The sequence below is a fragment of the Lissotriton helveticus genome, chromosome 1_2 (assembly GCF_964261635.1).
Source record: "Lissotriton helveticus chromosome 1_2, aLisHel1.1, whole genome shotgun sequence".
Taxonomy (NCBI): domain Eukaryota; kingdom Metazoa; phylum Chordata; class Amphibia; order Caudata; family Salamandridae; genus Lissotriton; species Lissotriton helveticus.
In genome coordinates, this window is record NC_136058.1 from 459,616,187 (window position 1) to 459,629,431 (window position 13,245).

Here is a 13,245-nt window from a genome sequence, read left to right on the forward strand (position 1 = left end):
TACCACCTTAGTACCCACAAGCCCCAGACTGACTAGCTATAGTGTCTTACTTGCTCTCCTACACACAAATAGAGTAACAAATTATTGGACAAGCCAGAACACAACATTCCCTGATCTTTCAGGAATTGTGTTACCAAGACACACCTTTTCCAACACCAACTTGTACTTGTTCCTGATTAAACAGAGACACGAAGATAGTTTAAAATGTTTATTTTAGCTAACGTGCTCTTAAATGCAGTATATGAGCCATAACGAGCGGACAGATGCATAATACCAATACCGTTAGCATAGCTGTTAGGCCATAAATCATGAATGGAGAATTCATTTTATATTGACATTACCTCAAATAGTAGGATACCCAATAAACCCTTGACGGCTTGGGCGGTTAAGTATGAGCAGGTAAGTGTGCCCACAAGGGATTTACTTCAAAAGAAATTTGTTTACGGAAATATATGAGGTAAGTTCCATCTAAGTAACTTACTGTCAACCTATTTAAAATCCAATTTCAAAGACATTCAATAAATGAGTCATTAAACAACAATTGATTAATCAAGAAAAACAATTGAATAAAACAAGGGTGTATATACAAAAAAAGTTAGTTTTATATGAAAAAAGGTTAATTTTGTAGGGTACATATAAAACAAAACAATGTAGCCGGAAGTCAAGGCTCACATATGGCTTGGCAGTTCGGGCTGGACTGTTCCCATGAGGCACAGGGTGAGACTGATTTACATATGGCCATGTCTGAACTGGGGTGGCGGAGTGAGCTAAAGAATGATGATGGATTAAACCCAGATCAGTTGACTGGGGATGAGTGCTTGCATTGTTCAACACTCTGTCCTTCTTCCCCTTTGGTATCGCTTTGTTCGCCCTAAGTTGGCAGGGAATGCCCAGACGTGGGTCCCTTGCTCACGTTGCCACTGGATTCAAGCTAGTCTGGCTGATGATGGCTGATTAGCCAGAAACCGGTCCCAGGATGTTTGTTTCCGGTCCAAAGTAGACATGGCCTGGCAGTTCGTGCTAGACTGTTCCCATGAGGCACAGGGTGAGACTGATTTGCATATGGCCATGTCTGAACTGGGGTGACGGAGTGAGCTAAATAATGATGATGGATTAAACCCAGATCAGTTGACTGGGGTGAGTGCTTGCATTGTTCAACACTCCGTCCATCATCCCCTTTGGTTTTGCTTTGTTTGCCCTAAGTTGGCAGGGTATGCCCAGACGTGGGTCACTTGCTCACTTTGCCACTGGATTCAAGCTAGCAGGCAGATGACGGCTGATCAGCCAGAAACCGGTCCCAGGATGCTTGTTTCCGGTCCAGGGAAGACATGGCTTGTCTGTTCAGGCTGGACTGTTCCCATGAGGCACAGGGTCAGACTGATTTGCATATGGTCATATCTGATCTGGGGTGGCGGAGTGAGCTAAAGAATGATGATGGATTAAACCTATATCAGTTGACTGGCGCTGAGTGATTGCATTGTTCAAATCTCCATCCATCATCCCCTTTGCTTTTGCAAGTTTCACATGTGATCAAATATTCTTCTCGTTTACAATTGTAGACACCTTTACAGGGAGAATTTTTTAGGCAATTTGTAGAATTTATATAAAATTGCCCACGTTAAGTGCCATTGCTTATACCCACTTTATTGATCACCGGTTACATCCCAGTGCTACTGCTTATACCACTTTATTGATCACCGATTACATCCCAGTGCCATTGCTAATGCCACTTTATTGATCACCGGTTACATCCCAGTGCCATTGCTAATGCCAGTTTATTGATCAACGGTTGCATCCCAGTGCCCTTGCTAATACCCACTTTATTGATCGGCAGTTACATCCCGGTGCCATTGCTAATACCCAGTTTATTGATCACCTTTTACATCCCAAAGCCATTGCTAAAGCCACTTTATTGATCACCGGTTACATCCCAGTACCATTACTAATACCCACTTTATTGATCACCGGTTACATCCTGGTGCCATTGCTAAAGCCACTTTATTGATCACCGGTTACATCCCAGTTCCATTGTTAATGACCACTTTATTGATCACCGGTTACATTCCAGTGCCATTGCTAATGCCCACTTTATTGATCACCGGTTACATCCCAGTGCCAATGCCGATGCCCAATTTATTGATCACCGGTTACATCCCAGTGCCATTGCGGATGCCACTTTATTGATCACTGGTTACATCCCAGTGCCATTGCTAATGCCCACTTTATTGATCACCGGTTACATCTCAGTGCCATTGCTAATGCCCACTTTCTTGATCATCGGTTACATTCCAGTGCCATTGCTGATGACACTTTATTGATCACCGGTTATATCCCAGTGCCATTGCTAATGCCTCTTTATTGATCACCTGTTACATCCCAGTGCCATTGCTTATGCCTCTTTATTGATCACCGGTTGCATCCCAGTGCCATTGCTAATGAAAGTTTATTGATCACCGGTTACATCACAGTGCCATTGTTAATGCCCACTTTATTGATCACCTGTTGCATCCCAGTGCCATTGCTAATGCCACTTTATTGATGCCCACTTTATTGATCACCCGTTACATCCCAGTGCCATTGCTAATGCCACTTTATTGATACCCACTTTATTGATCACTGGTTACATCCCAGTGCCATTGCTAATGCCCACTTTATTGATCACCGGATACATCCCAGTGGCATTGCTAATGCCACTTTATCGATACCCACTTTATTGATCACCGGTTACATCCCAGTGCCATTGCTAATGCCACTTTATTGATACCCACTGTATTGATCACCAGTTACATCCCAGTGCCGTTGCTAGTGCCAGTTTATTGATCACTGGCTACATCCCAGTGCCATTGCTAATGCCCACTTTATTGATCACAGGTTACATCTCTGTGCCGTTGCAAATGCCAGTCTAATGATCACCGGTTACATCCCAGTGCCATTGCTAATGCCCACTTTATTGATCACCGGTTACATCCCAGTGCCATTGCTAATGCCAGTTTATTGATCACCGGTTACATCCCAGTGCCATTGCTAATACCCACTTTATTGATCACCGGTTACATCCCAGTGCCATTGCTAATGCCACTTTATTGATCACCGGTTACATCCCAGTGCAATTGCTAATGCCATTTTATTGATCGGCAGTTACATCCCGGTGCCATTGCTAATACCCAGTTTATTGATCACCTTTTACATCCCAAAGCCATTGCTAAAGCCACTTTATTGATCACCGTTTACATCCCAGTACCATTGCTAATACCCACTTTATTGATCACCGGTTACATCCTAGTGCCATTGCTAAAGCCACTTTATTGATCACCGGTTACATCCCAGTTCCATTGTTAATGACCACTTTATTGATCACCGGTTACATTCCAGTGCCATTGCTAATGCCCACTTTATTGATCACCGGTTACATCCCAGTGCCAATGCCGATGCCCAATTTATTGATCACCGGTTACATCCTAGTGCCATTGCGGATGCCACTTTATTGATCACTGGTTACATCCCAGTGCCATTGCTAATGCCCACTTTATTGATCACCGGTTACATCTCAGTGCCATTGCTAATGCCCACTTTCTTGATCATCGGTTACATCCCAGTGCCATTGCCGATGACACTTTATTGATCACCGGTTATATCCCAGTGCCATTGCTAATGCCTCTTTATTGATCACCTGTTACATCCCAGTGCCATTGCTTATGCCTCTTTATTGATCACCGGTTGCATCCCAGTGCCATTGCTAATGAAAGTTTATTGATCACCGGTTACATCACAGTGCCATTGTTAATGCCCACTTTATTGATCACCTGTTGCATCCCAGTGCCATTGCTAATGCCACTTTATTGATGCCCACTTTATTGATCACCCGTTACATCCCAGTGCCATTGCTAATGCCACTTTATTGATACCCACTTTATTGATCACTGGTTACATCCCAGTGCCATTGCTAATGCCCACTTTATTGATCACCGGATACATCCCAGTGGCATTGCTAATGCCACTTTATCGATACCCACTTTATTGAACTCCGGTTACATCCCAGTGCCATTGCTAATGCCACTTTATTGATACCCACTGTATTGATCACCAGTTACATCCCAGTGCCGTTGCTAGTGCCAGTTTATTGATCACTGGCTACATCTCAGTGCCATTGCTAATGCCCACTTTATTGATCACAGGTTACATCTCTGTGCCGTTGCAAATGCCAGTCTAACGATCACCGGTTACATCCCAGTGCCATTGCTAATGCCCACTTTATTGATCACCGGTTACATCCCAGTGCCATTGCTAATGCCAGTTTATTGATCACCGGTTACATCCCAGTGCCATTGCTAATACCCACTTTATTGATCACCGGTTACATCCCAGTGCCATTGCTAATGCCACTTTATTGATCACCGGTTACATCCCAGTGCAATTGCTAATGCCACTTTATTGATCACCGGTTACATCCCAGTGCCATTGCAAATGCCAGTTTATTGATCAACGGTTACATCCCAGTGCCATTGCTAATACCCACTTTATTGATCGCCAGTTACATCCGGGTGCCATTGCTAATACCCACTTTATTGATCACCTTTTACATCCCGATGCCATTGCTAAAGCCACTTTATTGATCACCGGTTACATCTCAGTACCATTGCTAATATCCACTTTATTTATCACCGGTTACATCCTAGTGCCATTGCTAAAGCCACTTTATTGATCACCGGTTACATCCCAGTTCCATTGTTAATGACCACTTTATTGATCACCGGTTACATTCCAGTGCCATTGCTAATGCCCACTTTATTGATCACCGGTTACATCCCAGTGCCATTGCGGATGCCACTTTATTGATCACTGGTTACATCCCAGTGCCATTGCTAATGCCCACTTTATTGGTCACCGGTTACATCTCAGTGCCATTGCTAATGCCCACTTTATTGATCACCGGTTGTATCCCAGTGCCATTGCTGATGACACTTTATTGATCACCGGTTATATCCCAGTGCCATTGCTGATGCCTCTTTATTGATCAACGGGTACATCCCAGTGCCATTGCTGATGCCTCTTTATTGATCACCTGTTGCATCCCAGTGCCATTGCTAATGCCACTTTATTGATGTCCACTTTATTGATCACCGGTTACGTCCCAGTGCCATTGCTAATGCCACTTTATTGATACCCATTTTATTGATCACTGGTAACATCCCAGTGCCATTGCTAATGCCCACTTTATTGATCACCGGTTACATCCCAGTGGCATTGCTAATGCCACTTTATCGATACCCACTTTATTGATCACCGGTTACATCCCAGTGCCATTGATAATGCCACTTTATTGATACCCACTCTATTGATCACCAGTTACATCCTAGTGCCATTGCTAGTGCCAGTTTATTGATCACTGGTTACATCCCAGTGCCATTGCTAATGCCCACTTTATTGATCACCGGTTACAGCTCAGTGCCGTTGCAAATGCCAGTCTATTGATCACCCGTTACATCCCAGTGCCATTGCTAATACCCATTTTATTGATCACCGGTTACATCCCAGTGCCATTGCTAATGCCAGTTTATTGATCACTGGTTACATCCCAGTGCCATTGCTAATACCCACTTTATTGATCACCAGTTACATCCCAGTGCCATTGCTAATGCCACTTTATTGATCACCGGTTACATCTCAGTGCCATTGCTAATGCCAGTTTATTGATCACCGGTTACATCCCAGTGCCATTGCTAATGCCCACTTTATTGATCACCGGTTACATCCCAGTTCCATAGCTAATGACACTTTATTGATCACCGGTTACATCCCAGTGCCATTGCTAATGCCACTTTATTGATCACCGGTTACATCTCAGTGCCATTGCTAATGCCAGTTTATTGATCACCGGTTACATCCCAGTGCCATTGCAAATGCCCACTTTATTGATCACCAGTTACATCCCACTGCCATTGCTTTTGTCAGTTTATTGATCACCGGTTACATCTCAGTGCCATTGCTAATGCCAGTTTATTGATCACCGGTTACATCCTAGTGCCATTGAGAGTGCCACTTAATTAATCACGGTTACATTCCAGTGCCATTAATCACGGTTACATTCCAGTGCCATTGCTGATATCCACTTTATTGATCACTGGTTACATCCCAGTGTCATTGCTAATACCCACTTTATTGATCACCAGTTATATCCCAGTGCCATTGCTAATACCCACCAGTTATATCCCAGTGCCATTGCTAATACCCACTTTATTGATCACCGGTTATATCCCAATGCCATAGCTAATGCCACTTTATTGATCACCGGTTATATGCCACTGCTAATACCCACTTTATTGATCACCGGTTATATCCCAATGCCATAGCTAATGCCACTTTATTGATCACCGGTTATATGCCACTGCCGTTGCTAATACCCACTTAATTAATCACGGTTACATTCCAGTGCCATTAATCACAGTTACATTCCAGTGCCATTGCTGATATCTACTTTATTGATCACTGGTTACAACCCAGTGTCATTGCTAATACCCACTTTATTGATCACTAGTTATATCCTAGTGCCATTGCTAATACCCACCAGTTATATCCCAGTGCCATTGCTAATACCCACTTTATTGATCACCGGTTATATCCCAATGCCATAGCTAATGCCACTTTATTGATCACCGGTTATATGCCACTGCCATTGCTAATACCCACTTTATTGATCACCGGTTACATCCCAGTGCCATTTCTAATGCCACTTCATGGTTGTGTTGCATTCTTAGTAATTTTCATCTCCCTCTGGGAGAGATTGAGGAAATGTGTACGGTATTCGCATTGTCATTTTTATGAATTTGTCTGAAAATATTAATATTGTTCTATGTTGAGATATGGCACTGAGTTTGCAATGAATGTTATTTAATATTCAAGGCAGTGGGAGGTGGCTGCGTGAACAAAATTGTTGGAACTGTATTCCAAGCAATAAATAAAAAGATAAATAGCGGATGACATAAGGGTACTGAAGGAGTGCTCCTTTGAGTTCTGCTTACTTTTCACAAATTGAAGTATGTCTGGAGTCTGTGTCTCTCCCCCCCCCCCCCCCCCCCGGCATCCCATTGGTGCATCAGGTGCAGTGGCACTGAGAACAGAGGGCTAGATTGCTGTTGTATTTCATAGTTGAAACAGAGGTCAGGGCCCCCATTTCCTTCCTTGCTCCTGGGCCCAGGACAAACTGGCTTGGGAGTCTAGCTTCCAGTAGTGCAGCAGGTGCAGTGGCACCGGGCCCTGAAGCCCTGGCTACTGCTCTATTTCACAGTTCAAACAGTGTTCAGGGGCCCCATTTCCTTCCTTTGTCCTGGGCCCAGACACATTCTCTATGGGCCATGTAGGAAGCCTAATTGCGCTCGCAAATGCTGAAATTCGCAGAATTTCAGCATTTGCGATTGAAATTAGGGCAGTGTGCTATGTAGCACACAAAGCATTTAAGGAATCGCCAATGGCGACTCCTTAAATGCAATGTAGGAAGCTCCCAAGTTGTGCGACTTTTGGCTTAAGGAATCGCAAAATACCACCAACTTCAGGTTGGTGGTATTTTGCGATTTCTGTGAAAAATTCACTTTTTGGCATTTTTCAAAGAGCCATGTGGGTCACATACATGCCCTTAGGGCATGTATGTGGGCCACATGTGCACACATGTCAATTTAAGGGGTGCAAAGGGTGGCCTATTGACACCCTTGCAACCCTGAAATTGCATTCTCAAGTTGCGATTCTCTAATAGAGAATCACAAATTGAGAATGTCTTCCCACTCATTCCCATGGGCCTTCTAGCCCATAGGAATGAATGAGAAGGTATTCCTTATTTGCGAATCGCAATTTGCGATTCGCAAATAAGGAATAATTGGGATTCGCAAAAAAAATTGCTAATCCTACCTACAATGCGTTTTGCGATTCTCTAATTGCGATTCCCAAAAATTCGCAATTTGAGAATCGCAAAACAAACATTACCTACATATGGCCCTATGTCTCTGCTGCTGGGCACGAGGCTCCGATGGTGAATATTCCAGAGGAGGCCTCTAGTTTACTCGGGTTGGGACAACCTCTGACCTCAGCAGGGTGGGGGGCGGGTAGGGTTTGAGGGACGGTTTGTGGGCAGGTGATATTACAATTTGATTGTTACTACTTATTGATGTGATGAAACCATATATGGCTAACATGTAAGACGTGATGAACATCTGGCTGCGATTATAATATGCCTAAGTTTAGTTAATGAAAATGGAAAAGACTGATGCAATGTAACCTATACACATGTAACTTGTAATAACTGCCACAGTCATGAATAAAGAGTTTAAAAAAAAACAAAAAACTCTGATCTCAGCTCCCACTTTCATCCTTTAATCTCAGTGAGATGTTTGTGTTGAAATCAGGTCACTCTCGGTTCCCGAAAGATTGAAAGACTCATTTGTTTAACTTGCTTTTAGATAAAGCTGTTTGTTTTTAATGAAAAGAATTGCCCTTTTCCGCAGCTTCAAGTATTTTGACTTTATCGTGATTTCAAAATATCATGAATTTATCAGACACCCATGTTTAGCCTTTGTGTGATCACTGCAGATAAACATGTCTTCCGGACGCAAGGCAGATCAAGGGATATATTTTCTCTTTAAAGGTGGCGGTGTGGGTGTACAGGTGCTTCTTGGTGTCGGCGTCGTAGAAAGACACCAGCCCCTCCTCGTAGTCCACGAAGATGCCCACATTGTAAAGCGTGCCAATAAAAAGGTGCTCTCTGTCAGTTTCATCAATAACATTATACGCTGACAACCCCTGTGTGAGGACCCAGAAGCCGTCCTGGGGGGCATAACGGACCTGTATCCTTGTGCTCGCTGATGCGCTGGCGACCCCCAGCCTCCAGTGGCCCAGCATCATTTTCGCATCCTGGACCCTCACTGCCGGGTCTATGTTCACCTCCCAGTACCACCTCCCAGAGGTGACCCCCGCGGACCCCCGGACACAGCGGTCCAGGCCGAGGTTGCGAAGGTCCTTCCCGTCACTGCTGATGAGGAGGGTCCCATCTGCAGCCTTCGGATCCACCGACAGGGGCGCTGCGGAGACAAAGAGAACAGCATCAGGCCACTCACCCAACTTGTCAACACTTCCAATAATGTGCAGAATTTGCAGGCAGAGGAAAATATATTGAAAACTAAGGAGCGACTTTCAAGCCCCTTGCACCATCGATGCGTCACTTTTAATATGGGAAAAAGCAACACCAGCGGCGCAAGAGGCTTGTAAATAAGCTCTAGAAGCACCAGACAATGAGTTGTCCCTCACATTAACTGAGGACTTCAACATCAGAAGTGTGAGAGAGGGACAAACCTCTTCAGATGAGCGCAGGCCACCGGTGCAGCAGGTGCAGTGGTACCAGGCCCGACTAATGATACCGCTCCTGTACTAGTGCAGTCTGAGCAGAGGCGTACCTATCAATGAATCAGCGGGTGCAGTGGCACCGGGTCGGACCAGCAATGCCACGCCCATACTAGTACAGTGTGAGTGACAGCGTACCTCTCAATGATTCAGCAGGTGCAGTGGCACCGGGCCCAGCTTGCTACGCTTGTGCAGTGTGAGCAGAGGCGTAGGTCACAATGGTGCAGCAGGTGCAGCGGCCCCGGGCCTGACCAGGAATGCCACCCCGTACTAGTACTGTGTGAGCAGAGGCGTACCTCTCAATGATTCAACAGGTGCAGTGACACCGAGACCAGCTGGCTATGCTTGTGCAGTGTGAGCAGAGGCGTAGCTCTCAATGGCACAGCAGGGGCAGTAGCACGGGTCCCACCCGGCAGCACTCTAGTACTAGTGCAGTCGGACAAGAGGGGCAGTAATCAATGGTGAGGAAAGTGCAGTGGCACCAGCGGTGATTCCTTCGTGGGAGCAGAGGATCTTCGCACCCCCGCACTGCTGGGCAGAAAGTGTTGAAAATAAAATGTAATAACATGATTTTATTGCCATTTTAGTTATTATTATTATTATTATTATATAAAATTTGTATCGCGCGCAGTTACCCAGGGGCATCCCGGCGCAGTGAACACAGGACAGGAAGGCTATCCCTCCGTCCTACACCGGAAACAAGTGTGTTTTCAATAGTTTCCTAAAGTGCAGGATATTGGGCTCAGCGCGGATCTTGAGGGGCAAGGAGTTCCAGTGTGCCGCCACTTGCACCGAGAAACGTCGGCCCCCAGAGCGAGCTCTTTTTACTCTTGTAGTCTGCATCAGATGTCTTTGATCTGAGCGCAATGGACGTGTGGGCTTGTAGGGGCGTGCCATAGCGGACAGAATAGAAGGACCCCTACCATGCAAAATTTTATGGGCCGTACATAGCGCCTTAAATTTCACCCGCTCCTTAACAGGGAGCCAGTGAAGCGCTTTCAGGGCGGGGGCAGCTGACTGTCTTCGCGGCACATCCATCAGAACCCTCGCGGCTGCGTTCTGCACCTGCTGGAGGGTTTTAAAAGTCGCTTCGGGTGCGCCCAAAAATAGCGCATTCCCGAAGTCGAGCCGCGACAGAATTAGACCACGGATCAAAAGCTTCCTAGATGAATTAGGGAGCAAAGGTAACACCTTGCGGGCAGATCGCAGCAAGCCAAAGCAAACCCCCGCGGTTTTCCTAGCATGGGTCCTGAAGGACAAATCTTCCTCTAACCAAACCCCCAAGCTCTTGATTTCCTTCTTGGGGGATGGCGGGTCACCCAGGGACCGAGGCCAACAACTAGTGATGAGAGAGGGACTGGCCTTGCCCAGCACCATCAGCTCAGTCTTGTCACCGTTGAGCTTCAAAGCGGACTGGGACATCCAGCGATAAACATTAGTAAGACAGTCATGGAGGACTTCGGGTTGTTCCTTCAGCTGGGTGAGGCCTACAACCAGCTGAGTATCATCAGCATAACTGATGATCTTCACTCCTGAAGGGGAGACCACTCTTTCAAGTGGAGCCATATAGGTGTTAAATAAGGTAGGGCTCAAGGATGAGCCCTGAGGGACTCCACATTGAAGAGGGAACAAGGTGGACTGTTCTCCCCCTTCCCATACTTGATAAAACCGGTCTGAGAGGAAAGATTTCAGCCATTTCAGGGCCATCCCTTTAACACCCACCTCTGCCAGCCGTTGGAGGAGCACCTGATGATTAACGGTGTCAAAGGCCGCACTCAAGTCCAGGAGGATCACTGCCACTGATCCCCCTGAATCAAGAATGCTCCTTGCTTCCTCCACCACTGCCAGCAAGGCTGTGTCTGTCCCCTGACCAGGGCGAAAACCCGTCTGGGAGTCCCCTAGCAGATGGTGGTCTTCAAGATGGCGAGAGAGCTGGTAGTTGACCAGCTTCTCTGCGACTTTTGAAAAGCCGGGCAAGAGTGAAATGGGCCTGAAGTTGGCCAGATTTTGTCGTGTATTTCTATAGGTTCTGAATCGATCCCCCTATTCCTGACCCTATTCTGGTTAAACTACCTAGCTAGTTAACTAACAGTCAGCCCATGAGGCAAGAAAACCCCCATGATGCAGATACCGTTATCTGACGCAGTCACACTACGGCACAGGAACGTGTTATCTGATTAGGTCATAACGCTTGAGATCTAATTAGACAAGCGACATTCCTCCAGCCCCTGATAAGGCATACGACGTTCTCATAACAAATCAAACCTATGACAACCTGGATAATCCGTGCGGCCATTGTTTTGATTTCACAGAGAACTTTAGTAAAGAATGTGCTAACGAGCAAGTCGTATGACATCTTTATTGACGTACCTATGTCCATCCTTACGTCAATCCCGGCACCTTTAAGGTATAAATATTGCCGACCTTGCCCTATGCAAACACACGCGTGGTGACAAGACGGAGCAGCCATACTTGCCGAAGCCAAGAGCAGAAGCAGACCCCGCTGGCAGCAGCCCCGCCTTCCTGACGCGCTGAGAGACGCGCTGCTATCTCAAGCCGAGAGACCCAGCACCGGCGCTTCCGGGTAGCCCTCGCAGGCAGCCTTGAATATCGAGAGCAGAGAAAGAGATACCATTCCTCATTCATCCTAAATTCCAGGTACAGAACTGAATAACCCCTCACAGAGAATTCTTTAGTTATTCACTTGGCAAAAACAAACTTAACTTAAACTGTAACTTTCTATTCCCGCCCACGCATTAGACTTAGGTCAGGTACATGGGGTAGGCGTATTTAGAAACACCAGTTGAGTACGTTTAGTCAAATGTATATGTGTATGTAAATATATTTTAATCATTTTAAACATCATATGGCTCAGAAACCATATCAATGTTTTTACAGTATTATTTTATACTATTGCTTCTAATGTATGCACTTTACTTAACTATAAGTATTGCAATAATATCGATCCATTTCTCTTGTACGAGAAAAGAGACTGATCAATAAATAACATCTTTTATTGAACACGCCCGTCTCTTCCTTTTCTCTACATTCTGATGAGACTAAGAATGCACGTACTGACTGAGTAAAATAATTGCCTTGTGCTCACACGACTCTTGAGATTGACTCTTGATTAGGGGAGAGCAAAGTTGTCATGTTCTATGGTTGTCAGAAACTAAATCCCTTCTTGTCTAATCAGGGGAGTTAATTCCTTCCTTGAACATTCGAGAAAGTTTCTAGCGAACTCTGAGCTTAGCTGGCAAACCCAAAAATTAAGTCTAGTATCGACAGTAGTAGACCTAGTTAACGTCTGGCCTAGGCCTTTACTGCTGTAGGTACTATTCCAATGCGCAGAGCCTATTGGGAAAATAGGAGCTACACTACATGGCGCCCAACGCGTTTGGAAAGGGCGATAAAACTAACGTAAGACATTTAGAGTAACTCAGTCGTGCTTTCTCACTCAGACCCCTTTTCCCAAATACTCCAAAGACGTCTGGAGTGGGTGAAAGGTTATTATATCCTCCAAAACCTCGCAGGAGGGAACTCCTATGTATGGTTTTTGGTCTAGTCAACGTTGAAGGATAAAACAGTTCCAGAATATTGTGCACCTAATCTCTGTTTCCATAAGAAACCTGATCTGCAAATAAAAATAATACCATCCTGTCAGTAAAATGGGAGACAGTGATGGAGAAAGAGAGGCAATTAGATTAGCTACTGAAATAGCAGATGCTGATGCTACCATGCAAGCAGCAGACGCGGATATAATACTCATTCCGGTCATTAAAAGGAGATCTATAACCTTAAAACTTATAGAAAATGGACTGACACCTAGAGGTGGCACAGTCATATTCGTAATTGAGGCAC

General features: G+C 45.3%; 1 protein-coding gene across 1 annotated transcript in view; it reads right to left on the reverse strand.

Annotated features, from left to right (window-relative positions):
• Positions 1-8,324: 8,324 nt before the first annotated feature.
• Positions 8,325-13,245, reverse strand: part of LOC144808031 (CD5 antigen-like) — a 240,732-nt gene continuing 235,811 nt past the window's right edge. Inside the window, exon 7 of the mRNA XM_078673593.1 lies at positions 8,325-9,065. Within this exon, the coding sequence (XP_078529719.1) occupies positions 8,569-9,065 (497 nt within the window). The 3' untranslated portion in view covers positions 8,325-8,568. The remainder of the gene's footprint in view (positions 9,066-13,245) is intronic.